This window comes from Astyanax mexicanus, chromosome 4, assembly GCF_023375975.1.
Source record: "Astyanax mexicanus isolate ESR-SI-001 chromosome 4, AstMex3_surface, whole genome shotgun sequence".
Taxonomy (NCBI): domain Eukaryota; kingdom Metazoa; phylum Chordata; class Actinopteri; order Characiformes; family Acestrorhamphidae; genus Astyanax; species Astyanax mexicanus.
In genome coordinates, this window is record NC_064411.1 from 49,363,738 (window position 1) to 49,382,257 (window position 18,520).

At 39.0% G+C, this 18,520-nt stretch overlaps 1 protein-coding gene across 1 annotated transcript in view; it reads left to right on the plus strand.

Annotated features, from left to right (window-relative positions):
* Nucleotides 1–2,431: 2,431 nt before the first annotated feature.
* The window catches only part of LOC103031140 (protein unc-13 homolog A), an 80,211-nt gene continuing 64,122 nt past the window's right edge, over nt 2,432–18,520 (plus strand). The window contains exon 1 of the mRNA XM_049478866.1: nt 2,432–2,726. Within this exon, the coding sequence (XP_049334823.1) occupies nt 2,705–2,726 (22 nt within the window). The 5' untranslated portion in view covers nt 2,432–2,704. The remainder of the gene's footprint in view (nt 2,727–18,520) is intronic.

Consider the following 18,520-nt stretch of genomic DNA (forward strand, 5'->3'; position numbering starts at 1 on the left):
CTTCCAGTTATACCAAGGTAAGATATGGAATTCCACAAGGCTCTATATTAGGACCGTTATTATTTACATTATATATGCTCCCACTGGGCAAAGTTATTAGAAAACACAATGTGAATTTTCATTGTTATGCGGATGACACGCAGCTCTTCATATCAGCCAAACCTGATGACAGAGTGAGATTAAAGAAAATCGAGGATTGTGTAGAAGATGTAAAATCATGGATGTCGCACAACTTCCTCCTATTAAATAGTGATAAAACAGAAGTTCTCCTATTAGGCCCCAAAGCTGCTAGAAATAAATTATCAGACTTAATGCTAAATCTGGCTGACTTCTCAGCCACCCCTGGTTCAGCAGCTAAAAACCTTGGAGTTATCATAGATTCAGATCTAGCATTCGATAAACACATATCTAATGTTACTAGAACAGCTTTTCTACACCTCCGTAACATCGCCAAGCTAAGAAATGCCCTATCACTGCATGACGCAGAAAAATTAGTACATGCCTTTATTACCTCAAGGCTAGATTATTGTAATGCGCTACTGTCTGGATGTTCCGGCAGTAACTTAAATAAACTTCAGCTAGTTCAAAATGCTGCAGCCAGGGTCCTTACTAAAACGAGAAAATTTGACCATATTAGTCCAGTACTATCAGCACTGCACTGGCTTCCAGTCAAATTCCGCATAGACTATAAAATTCTCCTGTTAACGTATAAAGCCCTACACGGACTCGCTCCTGAGTATTTACAAGACCTCATCTCCTGTTATGAACCACCGCGATTACTCAGATCTCAGGGTGCTGGTTTATTAGTAGTTCCTAAAATTCAGAGGAGCTCTGCAGGAGGAAGAGCTTTCTCTTATAAAGCGCCTCAACTCTGGAATAATCTCCCCGAATATGTTCGGGACTCAGACACAGTCTCAATCTTTAAGTCTAGACTGAAAACTTACTTGTTTAGTTTAGCTTTTGGTAATTAATGTTTTTCCCTTTAGATAAGGCTGCAGATCCAGGGGTTCATGGACAGAGGAAATTGTGGTAAACTGAGATGCTGGTGCTGTTGTTCTCCCACTGCACACGGTCACTCAGGTTTGTGGACGGTGGAGTGGGTGGATGCTGGTGTTTCAGGGTGCCTCCATGTCTATGTTACCTTCTGGCTCTCTGCCTTTAGTTAGGCTGTTTTATTCAGTTCTGCCGGAGTCATTTGCCACACTCTGATAATGTTTTAATATTCTCAGTTTTGCATAAATCCAGTCAAAACTAATTCCATCTCTCTGCTTTCCTCCGAGTTACTGACTGCCCACCTGTCTGACCCGATACCGATGTTGGACCCTCAGGCTCTCGCGTCTCCTGTCCGGCCAGACTGATGGAAGTTTCTGAAGTCAGCTCTTCTCCACCACCACCACAGATCAGCTGCTCATCGACCATCTTACTCTCCACTACAGATTACATCCAAGCCATTAGTGGCGCTATTACACTCCTGAGTACATAAAACCTATATGGATGTATAAAAGACTTTTTAAATTTCTATTTAAAAGCCGTTTGACCAGTGGTAGGATGGTCCCCCCTTTAATGTGAGTCTTGGTCCTCCCAAGGTTTCTTCCTCCTCCTGCAGCTCTGAGGGAGTTTTTCCTTGCCTCCGCGCTCACTGGGGGTTCTGTATTCTGTATTTTCTATGTGTAATGTTTTGCCTGATTCTTTGTCCTGTAATCATGTTTCTGTAAAGCTGCTTTGTGCCAACACCTGTTGTAAAAAGCGCTATACAAATAAATTTGATTTGATTTGATTTGATATTATGTATTAATGTATTATTATTATATAAGGTGTTTTGATTACATGCAGTTTTATAATGATCTCAACTGTATGTGGTTACATTAATGGCAGTAGCTTTTTATTATTATTAATATAATTGTATAGGTGTAATGTAATCACTGCTGTTATCACTATGGGGTGGTCCATTCTCTCTCTTCATTCAGTCTCTCTTTTTTCATTCTTTGTTTTTCTCTCTATTAATGTTACTATTGTTATTATATAAGGTGTGCTTTGATCACGTGCAGTTTCATAATGATCTCAACTGTATGTGGTTACATTAATAACAATAGCTTTTTATTATTATTAATATAATTGTATAATTGTATAGGTGTAATGTAATCACTGCTGTTGTCACTATGGGGTGGTGGTCATTAGGATCTATGTATCTTATGTAATTATTAATAATGTGATGATCATCAGTCTCTCTCTCTCTCTGTCTCTCTCTCTCTCTGCGTGTTCTGTAACTTTTTCTCTGCACTGCGATCTCCCCGCGCGCGCGCTGCTGCGGCCCGGACCCTGTGTGCGTGGGCGGACAGGGGGGGCTGGCGGGCGGGCCGGTGATGGTGTTGGGGGGGTGCTGGGGGGGGGTAGGCTGGGCTCGTGCCTGCGTGGGCCGTATAGGAGAAACCCCGTGACGTCACAGGCCGAGCGGGGCTGAGCTGTCCGGTGCTGAAACAAGATGGCTGTGCGGTGAAGAGCGGAGCACCGAGCAGCATCAGCAGCAGCATCATCATCATCAGCAGCAGCAGCGTGAAGAGTGTGTGAAGTGTGTGTGTGTGAGAGAGAGTGTGAGCCCGGGCTGGATCATGAGTGTGTGGTGGTGGTGGTGAGCGTGGGCGCTCGTGCAGAGCAGCGGGAGAGGAGAGCGCGCGGAGAGCTCGAGCTGCTGCTGCTCACAGCCATGTCCCTGCTTTGTGTGGGGGGTGAGTACAGTGGTACACACACCAGCCCAGCTGCTGCAACACACACACCTATATGTATGTGCTATGTCTGTCTGTCCGTTTTAAGTTTGTATGTGTGTGTGTGGAGTGTGTGTGGTTGTGCTGACAAAGTTTGGCAGTGCTCTTACTGAGGAGGGTCTGTCTGATTTTCACATGGGTTTGCTGGGACCCTGAATGGGACAGGACTCTAACTATTGTCTAAACACTAGAGTAGTATATATACTGTGTGTATATGCATGTACATGTACTATACAGGACTATATATTGTGCTGTATAGTCCTAGAAATAGTATAATGTATGTGCATGTACTGAATATGTACTATACTAGACCATATACTCTGCTATGTAGTCATAGCATAGTATAGTGTTGTGTATGCACTGTATATGTTCTATAAAAGACTGTATATTATGCTATATAATCATAGCCATAGTATATTGTATGTCCATGTACATGTGCTGTAATAGTCTAGATAGTATTCTTTATAGTCATAGTGTTTGTGTATGTACTGTATATGTACTATACTAGAATATATATTATGCTTTATAGTCCTAGTCCTAGTATAATGTATGTGCATGTACTGGATATATTCTATACTAGACCATGTACTTTACTATACAGCCATAGTCATAGTGTAGCCCATCTGTATGTACTGTATGTGTGCTATACTAGACCTTATATTATGCTTTATAGTCTTAGTCATAGTATAATGTATGTGCATGTTCATGTATATGTACTATACTAGACTATATATTATGCCATATAGTCTTAGTCATAGTATAATGTATGTGCATGTACTGTATATGTTCTATACTAGAGTATATAATATGCCATCCAGTTCTAGTCATAGTATAATGAATGCGCATGTACTGGATATGTTCAATACTAGACTACATAGTATGCCATACAGTTCTAGTCATATTATAATGTATGTTCATGTATATGTACTATACTATACTACATATTATTAGGCCATATAAGTCCTAGTCATAGTATGATGCATATATATGAGCATATGTACTATAGTATAAGGTATATTGTTGTATATAATGGGTATATACATATATGTACTATAATTGGACATGTCATTTATGCTGTAAACTGTATAGTACATATAAATGCATGTTTTATACTTAAGTAAAACATATAGTATGTCTACATGTTTACACTTGTGTTGTATATAGTATACTTTACTATATACAACACAAGTATAGTCATGCATACATGTCTACTTTATGGTATAGTGTAAAACTATATATATAGTGCATATGTATGGATAGAATGTTATATATTACAGTACATGTATATGTCATGCCTTATAAATGTATATATCAGTGCATATAGATGTAATTTATATATGTGTATTTATATACATTATCCTATGTAGCAAAGCAATACAACTATAGATGTATATACTTGCATATGTTATGCTTTATTATCTATTATATATTATATATTATTATCTATGTATACTGTATAGTGCACTATAGTGCATATATGTGTATATGCACTAAACCAGACCTTATAGTAGGGTATATATTTAAAAGAAACTGAATATGAATGGCTAGATAGTAATGTGTATGAATTGGAAAGGCCATCTGACTGGTGTGCTTCTAATTTAGCTTCGTATTTAAATATTTGGTGAGACCCTAGATGGGAGTACTATACTACATATGTATGTACAACTTTTATATGTAGCACATATATTAATATACATGCTTTATATAGTACATATATATGAAGTACCTTTGTTTACATGTACAGTATATACTTGTATGCATTATACTGTGTATAGTATAGATATAATGCATATACATGGATATGGATACTATTTTGCTTTACTACTGCTATACACAGTACATGCATTAGGATATATGTGTATTGTGTATACATGCATGTATATACTTGTGTATATTATGCTTTATAGTCTAGTATAATGCATGCATATGTATGCACTATACCAGGATATATTAGGATATATATTTAAAAGAAAGAAAGCAGCTGCCCATTATGCCTATTGAATGGTTGGATGTGTTGTTAGATGCATAGTTTTTAAGTAAAACCTATATATAAAGTGGTTATGCTGATATGATATTAATATGGTATATAATACTGCACCGGATTTAGCGGTCACTTTGACGAGTCTCACCTGTGAATCCCCCCTCCTGCTTCCCCCAGTGTTCTCTCTGAACGTGGCCGTATGAAGGTCTGTGAGTCTGGGCGAGTTTGCCGCAGCGTGCGGGGTTTTCTAATGATGTGGGACTGACTGCTGGAGGGAGGGAGGGAGAGAGGGAAGAAAGGAGAGAAAAAAGGAAGAAAGAAAGAGGGTGCAGAAAAGAAAAGGAGTTGAAAAGATAGAGAGTGAGAGGATAAGCGAGTGGGAAAAGGAGAGAGGTTGAAAGAGAAGGAGGGATAAAAGAAAATGTGAAGAAGAGGCAGAGCTGCTGCTTCCTTTCTTCGCGGACGTGAGGGAATCCTGTGGGTGTTCGCGTGTGCTGTGCCCGGGAGTGACGTGACTCTCTCTCGCGCACTGAGAAGAAGCAGCTGCTCAGAGTGCAGAGTCTGGGGATGAGCTGGGGGAACGGTGTGTGCTGTGGAAAAAAAAGGATTAAAACGGGTAAAAATGAGGGGAAAAAAGAGTATATATTCAAAGACCATCATTTAAAGTAAGATCCAATCCTTTTAAAAGCTTAAAGACTAACAATTAATTTAAAATCACTTAAATAAATGCAGTGATTGATTTGTGCGATGGCCTCAACACCTGATGCAGCACTTGGGCAACAAGTCCATTTGTGAAATTTCCTCACTGCTAAATATTCCACAGCCAACTGTCAGTGATATTATAATACAGTGGAAACAAATGGGAATGACCGCAACTAGCTTTGTCAGTGTAAAATAACAGCATATGCTGTTCTCATGTGATGTCATGTAATAACAACATATTTGTTATGAAACATAAAATAAATTAAAGCCAAAAAAGACATTAAAAATGCAGTCAAATGAATATTTTTGGAAATATAATTTTGCTAATAGGCATATCATGTGAACAGTGCCACAATACAATCAGTAAAACATTGTTTTTTTAGCCTGTTAGCAACTAAAGTTAGCGACTAGGCTATGTAATCGATGAGAAGAAAAAAATTCAATTCAAAAGGTAATAAAACAAGTGCTTTTCCAGTTTCAGCAGCAGCAGCAGTGTTTCAGGTTATTAGCCACTAGCAAGCTAAATTGCTAAACAAGCTAATTTGCCTAGCTAAAACCTATTGCTAGATTTTTGGACTAGCTTTTGTTTACTTTCTGTGAAAAATATTGTTCATTTTTGTTGAAAAATCAATAATAATGACTGTAGATTGTAGGAAAACACATTACTACTAATACATTTATTTGATTAAATCAATCAATCAATTTGATTGCTAATTAGCTAGCTAGCTGTTATAAAACAACTTTCAGTTCTATATATAGGTTATAAAAGTTAAAAATTTTGCTTATTTTTAAGCATGTTTTCTCTGTATCATATTAAAACCCTGATTCTTTAAGAATTAACTGGAATAATGTAATGAGTTTTATTAAAATTCTTAAGACCCAGAGATTTACCCACATACATTTGCTTGTATAATCTTAAAGTTTTTTTGATACATTAAAAACATGTATTTTGTGGTTTCCACCTTGGTTGGCGTGTAAGTTCGAAAATCCACTGCTCTATATCATTTCTAAATCTGTGAATGAAACAGAATAGAGGATGTGTATTGGATTGGCATGCAGCCTCAGATGCCCTTCACATTTCTATTATATCATACGCTTTATGATGCTGGAATACCTCCTCTGTTCTCGCTCCATAGCCGTCATTCTGAACTGCAGTGCTTTTGAATTTTTCATTTGTCTCAAGGCCAGAAACAGAATAGCAGCTCTGTTCGCTTCCATTCTGTGCCGCATCTGCGAGATAGCAGCGGCCAGATGAGTGCTGTTAGACACTGATCCACCAGAAACACCGTGAGCGCCATCTCTGTGATCTCTTCTGCCTTGTACATGGGGATTCTGACAGCCTGGGTCCGAGATCTCATCTCTCTTTGAGAAATTTATCTCCACTCCGCTGGCTCTCGGGTTCCTGAGCGGTAAATCAGAAAGCGAGGGGGGGGGATCTGGAGAGGGAGGGGGGAGTTAAAACAAGGTCCATGAGTAAGGTCACAGCCAAAGAGCCGCTCTGCTTAGAGTGCATAATGAATGAATGAGTAATATGGAAGGCGGCGATATGGTCGATGCTATATTTCACCGCGCTCTCGGTGGGGTTTCCGGAGCCGTTACAGTAAACTGTGCCACCAGTCTGCCTGTAAGGTGACCAGAATCTCGATGAACATCTCGATGAATCATGATGTATAATGGTAATGCTGTTTGCTCTATCTAGTGGAGTGCACTATCAGCTGATTGCATTAGCCTAAAAAGGGGTACTTCCCTGTGTCTCATTTCAGGCACTACACTGACAGGCCACATGTCATGGGCAATGACCTGTTTATGATATGTGTTTGGGGCCTCCGGAATTGAATTAGAGTCACTTGTATATTGCATGGACAGTTTTACCCATATGCTGCTATCGTGGTATTCTCGATCATATCATCATTACCATTAGTGCTGGGCGATATGGGACAAAATCATATATCACGATATGGAATTTTTTATATCACGATAACGATATATATCATGATATACAAACAGAACACACAAAAGCACGCCTCAGGCGACTCTGTTTGTGGCGTGCTTGCAGAAATGGCTTCTTTCGCATAGCTCTCCCATACAGCTTCTCCTTGTGCAAAGTGTGCTGTATTGTTGACCGATGCACAGTGACTTACTCACATTACTGTAATTGAGAAGATTTTATGAGTAATTTATAATTTTCTAAGTAGTTTATAAAATAGTTCATTTTACTTGTACTCAAGTACATTTTGACACAAGTAATTTACTTTGCTACATTGGAAAACTCCCCATTACTGAGTAAAAAATCAAATGCTGGGTAAAAAACCCCCAAAAAATGGCGCCGACCAACATTTTTTTGTATGATTTCCTGAAGTATGATGATGATTCCTTAAGTATTTGTTGGGGAAAAAAACATGTAAATAGCAGTTAAAGCTAAGAAAAAGTAAAAAAAAATAATATCGAACTGTAAAACTATAAAAATACTGTTTATAGTCACCTATATGACCATAACTTTTAACAGTTAAGAAAAAAAATGGATCATAGAAACCTATGCCACTTGTTCTTGAAAATGTTTTATTGGGTGGTCTGAACAAATACTGCCTGAAAGGTCCAAATTATTTGTGTGGAATGTACTTTTTTACATCACATAATTAAAAGTAACTATGTAACTTTTACTCAAAGTACATTTTAAATTGAGTACTTTTTTATTTTTACTCAAATAGATTTTTAGGTGGGTACTTTTACTTTTACTTGAGTAGAATTTTAGCAAAGTAAAGGTACTTTTACTTAATTACAATTTTTCAGTACTTTTTCCACCTCTGAGTATAAGTATGTGGGTATGAGCAATTACAACAACTGAAACAACAAAAACAAAGTATAATTGACCCTTAACTTTATTTTAAATGTCACTTTGCTGTGTGCACTGCTATTTGTTTTCCCAATGCAAACTACAGACTACTTGTTTTACACGCTACAAGTCATCTCTCAAATGTAGCATGCTGTTTATGGTCTGTATGCATGGCTGACTTCTTTTATTCTTTTATTCTCACCTACACACTCCTATCCACTTCCCACCCGTCACAGGATTACAGCCTGTTTTAATTATATGCTCGTGTTACATAAAATAAGGCCTCTTCTGTGTGTTTATGATGATGCAATCCTTTTGTATTGTCTGTTGTGTTGAAAGACCTATAACATCCTCCTCTCATGTATCATATGTGGGAGTAGATCCAGATTTATGTAATGCAGTAAGGGCTTATAAGCCTTGCCTGGGCGGCTTGCTTATTCAGTGTAAATGGCATATGCAGCCCGTACCCGCCTCACAGTAAAGCATGGTTGGTTTAAAAACTGAATATGTACCCTATCAATTCATTCCCACCTGTTTTATATAATTGCTACTTTTAGAAGACCTTGAATGGCTGGATGAAATGGTAGATTTGGATTTAAAGGAGAACTTTGGTGTAAAATTGACTTTGGGTGTATTAAAACATGATAAAAGTACTTACCTTTGTTCAATAGTCCTCCTTCATTCTCCAACAGCTTTCTGAGATCCAGTATTTTGTGCACTTTGCCCAAACAGGCTTTTAGAATAAGTGAAATGGGGCATGTTTTGCGCCCGCCGATAAATTGCTTTTTCAACCGTTATCCAGGCTTAAAGTAGCTCCACACTTTATCGGTAGAAACCAGAGAGTGCTGACATTTAAAACAAGGCATTTTGAATTTTAAAACTGCACAAGAAGCTTATTAAAAGCCGCTGTATACATCCTGTAGCATAGGTAAAAATCTATGGGCGTTACCATCTTAAATTTAAGTCACAATATGTCAACTGCCGAGCACGAATAGTAAATTTTTTGAGCAATGTTTATGAAATTTGTTGTTGGTTCTTTGTATTGTAATATGGACAGTAACCAGATATTTTCTGCAACAGCTGGTAGTCATGTTTTTCCAATTAATTCATTTTGCAGTTAATTTATTTTGCTATCCTACCTATTCTTTCGTGCTCAACGTTTGTACCCTGATATCTGTAGACAGTCTACCTGTGTTCAAACAGCCTGTTCTCAAGAGGAATTTGCATATATATGTAACACATACTATGTGTACTATATATAGTCTGACCTTCAATTATGTTCTAATTACATTTTTGCTCATTAATTCCTTTAGAAGCTCCAAAAGGGAAAAAAGCAACATAAATGTAGCTGTAGCAACACTGTTTTCTCAATTCTTCTTTGAGTACAGGGTAGTCAGGTTATATGTACATGGCAAAACAATGCAATTAGCGGACAGGAGCTTCTTGTGACTCATAAACTATAACCATCTAAAATTGTATGATCTTGTATTGGTTTAAATTAAAACTTAATTGACCAGAACTCGGTTAAGGACAGGAGTGATGTAAATAACACACTGCGCTGTAAACCCAATGAAGATGATTTAGGACAAACTTGGTCTGGGACAAGAAGTAAGGTCTACATAATGAGTAGACATCCTAAGACATACTTGGTCTGGGAGAATGGGGATGGGTCTATCTAATTAGTAATTAGTCTCAGGCACTCTTGGTCTAGGACAAGGACGCGGGTCTACATAATGTGTAGGTGGTCTGAGACATACTTGGTCTGGGACAAGGAAGCAGGTCTGAGTACTAAGTAGACTGTCTGAGATAAACTTGGTCTTGAACAAGGATGCAGGTCTACAAAATGTGTAGGCAGTCTAAGACACTTTAGGTCTGGGACAAGGACGCGGGTCTACATAATGTGTAGGCGGTCTGAGACATACTTGGTCTGGGACAAGGAAGCAGGTTTGCGTAATGAGTGTTCGGTCTGAGAAGAACTTGGTCTGGGACAAGAAGACATGTCTACATAATGTGTAGATGATCTGAGACACACTTGGTCTGGAAAAAAAGGATGGGTCAACCTAATAAGTAGGCAGTCTGAGACAAACTTGGTCTGGGACAAGGAAGCACGTCTGAGTACTAAGTAGACGGTCTTAGATAAACTTGGTCTTGAACAAGGACTCAGGTCTACAAAATGTGCAGGCAGTCTAAGCAGGTTTGTGCAATGAGTAGACAGTCTGGACTAAGGAAGCGTGTCTACGTAATGAATGTCTACCTTCTGAGGCACACTCAGTCTAATGGGTAGGCGGTCTAAGGCAAACTTGGGCTGGAAAAAGGATCGGGTCTGAGTACTGAATAGACGATCTAAGGTACACTTGGTCTGGGAGAAGGATCGGGTCTGAGTACTGAATAGACGATCTAAGGTACACTTGGTCTGGGAGAAGGATCGGGTCTGAGTACTGAATAGACGATCTAAGGTACACTTGGTCTGGGAGAAGGAGATGGGTCTACCAATTGAGTAAGCGAGTCTGGCTCCACCTCTGGTTCCCTACTTCACAATATCGGGTTGTAAATTTAACAGCCATTGACTGACCCATACAATCGAATAGGAAAAAATGGCCGACACTGTTTGGACTAGAGAGTGAGTATTTTATTTATGGTACACATTTAAAGCCACAGTGCTTTACAGTTCATAAACAAGTTTGTCACCACTTACACCAACCTCATTTACTCAGCGCACAATAAAGAGCACTGTGATTTATGAGAGGCTTGCTTTACATGCCGCAATAATTAACAAACGGCACATTGTGCAGCCCTTTTATAAACACACTATAGGTCTGAGGCTCTAGCTCAGCCTGGTTTTGAGGGGGTTAGCTTGTCGTTCTCCTCCAGCCTCTCTCCCATAAATGAAATCTCGGGGTCATTGATTACGACGTATCGTTCGTAGGCGGCAGTTCCTGGCCTGAATTATTTATATTGGCAGTGATTTATGAGGTGGTGCTATTATTAACAGCCCGTTTCCTGTGTTCTGCAGTCCAATTTCTTTTTCATTGATCTCTGACGTGTATTGATATATAGCAGGGGGCTGTTTTTAACCGCTCTGACTGAGACCTGAAGCCACCGAGGTGCTCCTTCCTGCTGGAGTTCGATCCGTACCGGGCTGAAATCCACTGCATTGGATCAGTCTCTGGTTTGGGCTGCGAGTTTTGCATCGACTCCTCAGGTTTCAGCTGCGGAGCTGGCAGTGGAGTTTCAAACGGCTTAAAATAGTTTTGGTCTGTTAGCACAGATCCAGATTGGCTGCTACACCTGGACTGTGTCATCAGTTTTTCAGTGGACTGAGCAGTTTGGAAGGAGACAGAACGGACTGTGCGTTCTATTTTTAGACCCATTAGAGGACAGGATTTAACTCAACATTCAAGCTGCAACAGCTGGAAAAAAAGAAAATATTTTGGAGACATGCTCACTGTCTTTATAGTTTCACCCTGCTGTGTTGGTGATCTTTATAAGTGTATCATTCACTGCCCACACACTTATCTTTGTTCTTTACATTGACAATGGGTGTTAAGCAATGCTTTCAGTGGAGGGCAGTTCCGAATCAATAGTTTCTGACAACAACAAACATGGCAGAAGTGGGATGAGATAATGAGATATTTTATTTCAAATTTTTTTCCATTTTCTTCCCAATTTACCTGGCCAATTACCCAACCCACTCATTAGGACTTCCCCTAATACTCACTAGTAATACCCCAACACACCAGGAGGGTGAAGACTCACTCATGCTTCCTCCGATACATGTGAAGTCAGCCACCGCTTCTTTACGAGCTGCTGCTGATGCAACATTACCGAGCAGCCAGCGCGCTTGGAGAAAAGCGCAGCAACTCGGTTCTGATACATCAGCTCACAGATGCCCTGTGCTGCAGACATCACCCTAGAAGTGATGTGGGGAAACGTGGGGTCAGTATCCTCTGCTGACATGTGCAAAAGTGCTGCACTGTTAAGATACCAAAGTCAGATAGATCGCTATAGATCACTAAAATAGGGCTCTATATTGGCTACGCTGCCCTCACAATTTTCATTATTACTATTTTATTTTGTCCATATCCATATAAGCTTCCTGAGAATGTGTTCAAATAGGGATGAAATGAAAGTACAGATTAATGCTGATTATAAATGAGCCATAAGTCTACAGTAAAGGCTTTCAGAACAAGAACAAGAAGCAGCTACGCTGTTTTTTACAGAGCAGTTTAAAATTTGATTGGTCCGGCTGCTTTTAAGGTTTTACTATCCAATATCCAATATAATAAAGTCCAACAACCCAGCTTGTTTTTTTTTTTTCAAAAACCCGACATTGCAATTTGTGAATGAGGCTGAAAACAAACGTTTATTTATGAGAATCGCAGCACATTTACTGAAAAACTTACAGATGAACACGACTTTATATTTTCTTTCTTCTGGCCCTAAAGGCCGGTTACAGTCAAGTTCTGGTGCCTCAGCTATTTCTTTCAGGGGCAGAGTGAGAATTTTGCTGCCTTTCAAACTATAAAAAATTCATACCGGGACCCAAGATAGAAGTAGCTTAGAGCTTCTTTTATCTCTTCGCTTTTAAAAAAAGCAGCAGAGCATTAAAAAAAGTGCACACACATTGTGTAATAGAGGATTCATACTCAAAGTGCAGAAATGTGATAGATGTATTATTACACACACATTTATTCATTGGAATTGGATATTAATGTACGCAGATCAAGCATTGCATTGTGGCCACCTCCTTGTTTCTAAACACGTTATCCATTTTCCATTGATCATATAGGGGCGTTTTGTAGTTCTATAATTACAAACTGTAGTCCTGTATCTGTTTCTCTGTACACTTTATTATTAACCTTCACTCTGTTCTTCAATGGTCAGGACCCCACAGGATAGACCACCACAGGGCAGCTATTATTATTTGGGTGGTGGATCAATCTCAGCATTGCAGTAAATGACTGCACTGGCAGGGTGGTAGTTTGTTAAAGGGGCAATTCCACTAGAAACCATTTAGTACAAAATCTGGTCCTTTAACCCCATTGATCGCATTAGCTAATAAGAGAAAACAGGCAGAAAAATCTGTAAATTAGGATGCATGGCCCTGCCCACTTTGACTTGGGACTGCCTACTGCAGAGCCATGAGGGGAATGTCATAGTGCTGTTAGCCAATCAGAGGTGAGATGTTTGCATGGCCTGAATATTCATGAGTAAGAGCTGAAATCGTGACGATCTTTCTCGCCCACTCCACCAAACTAAAACAGCCTGAAACACAGAGTTGCCAGGTTTGCGTTTTTCCCGCCAAATTGGGCTTGTTTAAAAATCACAGTGTAACCAGAAATCACAAGATGATGAAAAACAATGTTAAAGAGGAGAGAAGAGAGTTTAGGAGGGGCAAGAAGAGAAAACAGTATGTAAAAGTCATTTTTTTTGCTAATTTTGTTAGTATTAAATGTTCTTGCCTAGAAAGTAAAACTGTTATAAAATAACTAATAAAACATGTTACAATATTATTAATGACTTTAAGATAAATAGCAATACTGATAATACATCCCTTATAAACAAAATACTAAGTCATACATTTAGTTGTTTTACCATTTGCTTCAAACGTGTGACAGAGATATTTTGGGCTAATTTAAGCTTCTGACTTTGGGCTGGATATTTTTGTTGGACCTGGCAACCCTGCTGAAACAGGAGCTCAAAAACTGGCTCACATGGCATTCCTTCATACTAGAGACCACCACAAAATTAATGAAAAAAAAAAAAAAAAAACAAGCAAAAAAACAAAACATGAAATAAGACCTTTAACAGTGTGTTTGAACTGGTTGTATGAGTGGATCAGATACAGCAGTGCTGCTGGAGTTTTTAATCACTGTCTTTCACCATTTATTACACACTCCATCCTACAGCTGCTCCACCTTGTAGATACAGCAAAAACTGAGACAGGAGCTACCAGTCCTTCATCAGTGGACACAGGACACAACCCACTGGACGCTGCCCACAGGACAGACACTTTTGATGGATGAGTCTCTGTCCAGCAGTTGACACTGAGATGTTTAAAAACTCCAGCAGCACTGCTGTGTTATAATTTTTTTTCAATGCTAAAACAGTTCTATAATTTAGTAGCAAACGAGTAGAGGGAACAGGTGTAACTATACTCTCTGTTCTCTGTTCTCTCCCTCTGTCTCTCTCACACACACACACACACACATAAATACACACCGCATAAAGCAATCAAACAGCACATAAAGTGTAGGCATGTGGAGAGTGTGACAGGAGGAAGAAATGAGAGGAAATTAGAAGGGGGAGCATTGCTGTTGAGGGAGCCATTAAGAGAGATGACGGCGCTAAACGACAGAACACCATGCTGCTTCACTGGGGCTCATCAGAAAGGCCAGCGTTCCCCTGTGTCACCCCCAGCTCCCTGGAGATGGCCTTAATTAGAGCGGGAGGGACCCGAATGGCTGTGAATTAGAGCAGCGAGGGCTGGATGTTGGCTTCACGCGGCTGGGGATATGAGCCCGATCAGATGGCTGGAGGTGAAAGAACAGGAGGGGGGCTAACGGAAGAGTGTGTAGAGAGAGAGAGAGGAAGGAGAAATGAGAGATGGGCTTTCAGGCCGGCCACTTCATGCTGAGTCTGCTTATTACCCGAGGCAGCTGGGTGCTCTGGGATTCTAGCATGCCGCTATATTGGCTGTACATTATGATAAAGAGGCAGGGGTCTGTTGGAGCCTTTTGTATTGTAGTATTTGAAATTTAATTTATAGCACTGTAATTTAATGGAACTGTAAAATATTAGCATATTTGCTTTTTTTCTTAAAGGTGTCCTCTGCTACAGCTTAGCCAAAAAAACCCTAGGGTGGATTTTCTAGACCTTTCTAGACCTGGACTAACCACCTCCGTATAAGTAACTAGATTTACGTAGGATCTCCGGTGGATTTTGCGTTTTACAGAGACTCTATGGCTAGGTCAGTGGCTGAACTGCACTTAGCAGGGTATTACACATGTTGTAAAGTAACATATGACATCTAAATGTTGTCCTTCTCGCTGTGCTGTTAGCCAATCAGAGGCGATTTGTTTGTATGTATGAATATTCATGAGCAAGAGCCGAAATCCTATTGTTTCCCCCTACCCATTCCTCCACCGTTATACCGAATCACCAAAGCACTTTTTTTTTAACAAAAAAACAGTTCACATGGCATTCATTCATTCATTCATTCTAGAGACCACAAGTAGACATTTTAAAATGAATGAAAAAATGATAGATTGAGACCTTTAAAGTAAAATGCTAAGAATGAACATATGTAATTGAATGAAAAAGAAAGAAAAATGTTGTAATGCATTTGTAATAGAACTGCTATAGGTAGAAGTACTGTATGTGAGTACTGTACTGTATATATATATATATATATATATATATATATATATATATATATATATATATATATATATATATATATATATATATATATATATATATATATATATATCTTGACAGAAATATCTTATTAACAAGATGAGTGCATAATTGCCAACACAAACATATTTTTTTAATTGGTGGATTGTATAAATATTACATGTTACAAGATTAGACAGAAGCTAATTATAATAATAAACTAAAAAGTACATTACTATAATATATAAAAAAATATATATATATACATTCTACTGAAATGTAGGAAGGAAAAAAAGACAAAGAGAGACGATAATGAGTCTCAAGGTCGTTTCTTGGACGGCTGCCAGTTTCAAATTGTGTCAAATAGTGAAAAACTGGAGCTAAAAATGTAGATAATATATTTGCGTGACAGTAATGATATATATAATCTATAAAAGCCCCCGTGCTCTGCTGAAAGCTATCGACCTGCTCCCCACCGTCCATGTGTTATTAATCCAGCCGCTCCCCTAATGAGCGGATTGATAATTAGCTCGGGTGCGAGTGATCTTTCTCTGCATTATCTCTCCATCTTTCACTCTGCGCTCATTCTGACACCATTCCTCTGCCTCCTGATGGTGTTTTACACCCGGCTGTAAAAGGCCAGTGCTGAGTGTGTGGAGAGCAGCAGCAGTAAAGCCTCAGGATCAGTTTCAGAGAGGCTGAGGAAAACCAGATGAACAGCAGCAGCAGCAGCAGCGCTAACAGCTAACTTAGCACTGCAGAACCCACTAGCTTCACTACGACACACAGAACCAGGGAACCATCAGCTCTAGCTTACACTGATAACCAGCTATCCAGACAGAGAGAGAGAGAGATAGAAACGGTTACAGAGAAAAAGTGATAAAGAAGTAAGGCAGACAAGACTAGAAAGAAAAAGACAAGAAATAAGGGAAACACTGAGAAGGTCAATGATATACTGTCATATCTCTTTCTCTCTCTATCTCTCTCTCTTGCTATTTTGTTTTCTTTCTATCCCATCTACCTCTCTCCTTTTATCGCTTTCGCTTCAAAAAATATCTCTCTCCTTCTTTCTCTCATCATTTTTTTCTATCCCTCTCTACCTCATCTACTTTATTAAACATCTCTCTTTCTTTTTCTGCTTTTTCTATTCCTCTCTACCTCATCTACTTTATTAAACATCTCTCTTTCTTTTTCTGCTTTTTCTATTCCTCTCTACCTCATCTAAACATCTCATTAAACATCTCTCTCTTAATTTCCGTCCTTTTTCTGTTACTCTCTACCTCATATACCTTATTAAACACATCCCTCTCTTTCTTTTTCTCCTTTTTCTATTCTCTTCTACCTCATACGTCTCATTAAGCACCTCTCTCTTCATTTCTCTCCTTTTTTGTATTCTTTTAAACTTCTTAACTTACTTTTTATAAACAATCTATCTATCTATCTATCTATCTATCTATCTATCTATCTATCTATCTATCTGTCTGTCTGTCTGTCTGTCTGTCTGTCTGTCTGTCTGTCTGTCTGTCTGTCTGTCTGTCTGTCACAGCTTCTTCCTCTAACCCCTATCCATCTATACTCTCTACATTGTTCCCTTCTATCTATCTATCTATCTATCTATCTATCTATCTATCTATCTATCTATCTATCTGTCTGTCTGTCTGTCTGTCTGTCTGTCTGTCTGTCTGTCTGTCTGTCTGTCTGTCTGTTACAGCTTCTTCCTCTAACCCCTCTCCGTCTATCCTGTCTACATTGTCCCCTTTAATCTATCTATCTATCTATCTATCTATCTATCTATCTATCTATCTATCTATCTATCTGTCTGTCTGTCTGTCTGTCTGTCTGTCTGTCTGTCTGTCTGTCTGTCTGTCTGTCTGTCTGTCTGTCACAGCTTCTTCCTCTAACCCCTATCCATCTATACTCTCTACATTGTTCCCTTCTATCTATCTATCTATCTATCTATCTATCTATCTATCTATCTATCTATCTATCTATCTGTCTGTCTGTCTGTCTGTCTGTCTGTCTGTCACAGCTTCTCTCTCTTACCCCTCTCCATCTATCTTTACTACATTGTCCCCTTTACCAATCTATCTATCTATCTATCTATCTATCTATCTATCTATCTATCTATCTATCTATCTATCTATCTATCTATCTATCTATCTATCTATCTATCTATCTATCTATCTATCTATCTATCTATCTGTCGGTCTATCTGTCGGTCTATCTGTCTGTCTGTCCTCTCTTTACACTCCCTTTATCAATCGCTCTCTCTCTCTCTCTTCCTCTATCTCTCTCTTTCTCTCTCTCTCCCTCACTCATTCGCTCGCTCGATCGCTCTCTCACTCTTTCAGCCGTCGGGGCTTTTAGATATTCTTTGCTCCTTGTTTTCAGTTGCTGCTCCGGGGAGGACAGAAGGAGAGGCATGGTGAGAAAAGGACAGGAAGAAGAGGAGAGAGAGAGGAGAGGATAGAGGGAGGGAGGGATAAAGGAAAGCTGAGGCATTAGAAGAGAAGGATTACAGGATGAGAGTGAGGAGAGTTTGATATGAATATTAATGTCCTCTATGCTACGTGGCAGGGGCAGCAGCAGGCATCAATAATGCATAGAACTGACGTAATAACTCTGCCCTTACAAAACACTGCAGAGACAGACAGAGAGAGAGAACATTACGAGCTTTCTCACTTCTTTTCTAAACTCAGTCTTTCTTTCTGTTATACTACTAATATTACTACAGAACACTACTACGTTTTATATTGTCAAATCTCTGTCTCTTCCTTATTTGTTTCTTTTTATGTACAGTATTTCCTGATTATACAGCGACAATCCAAAATAACATGATTCTTT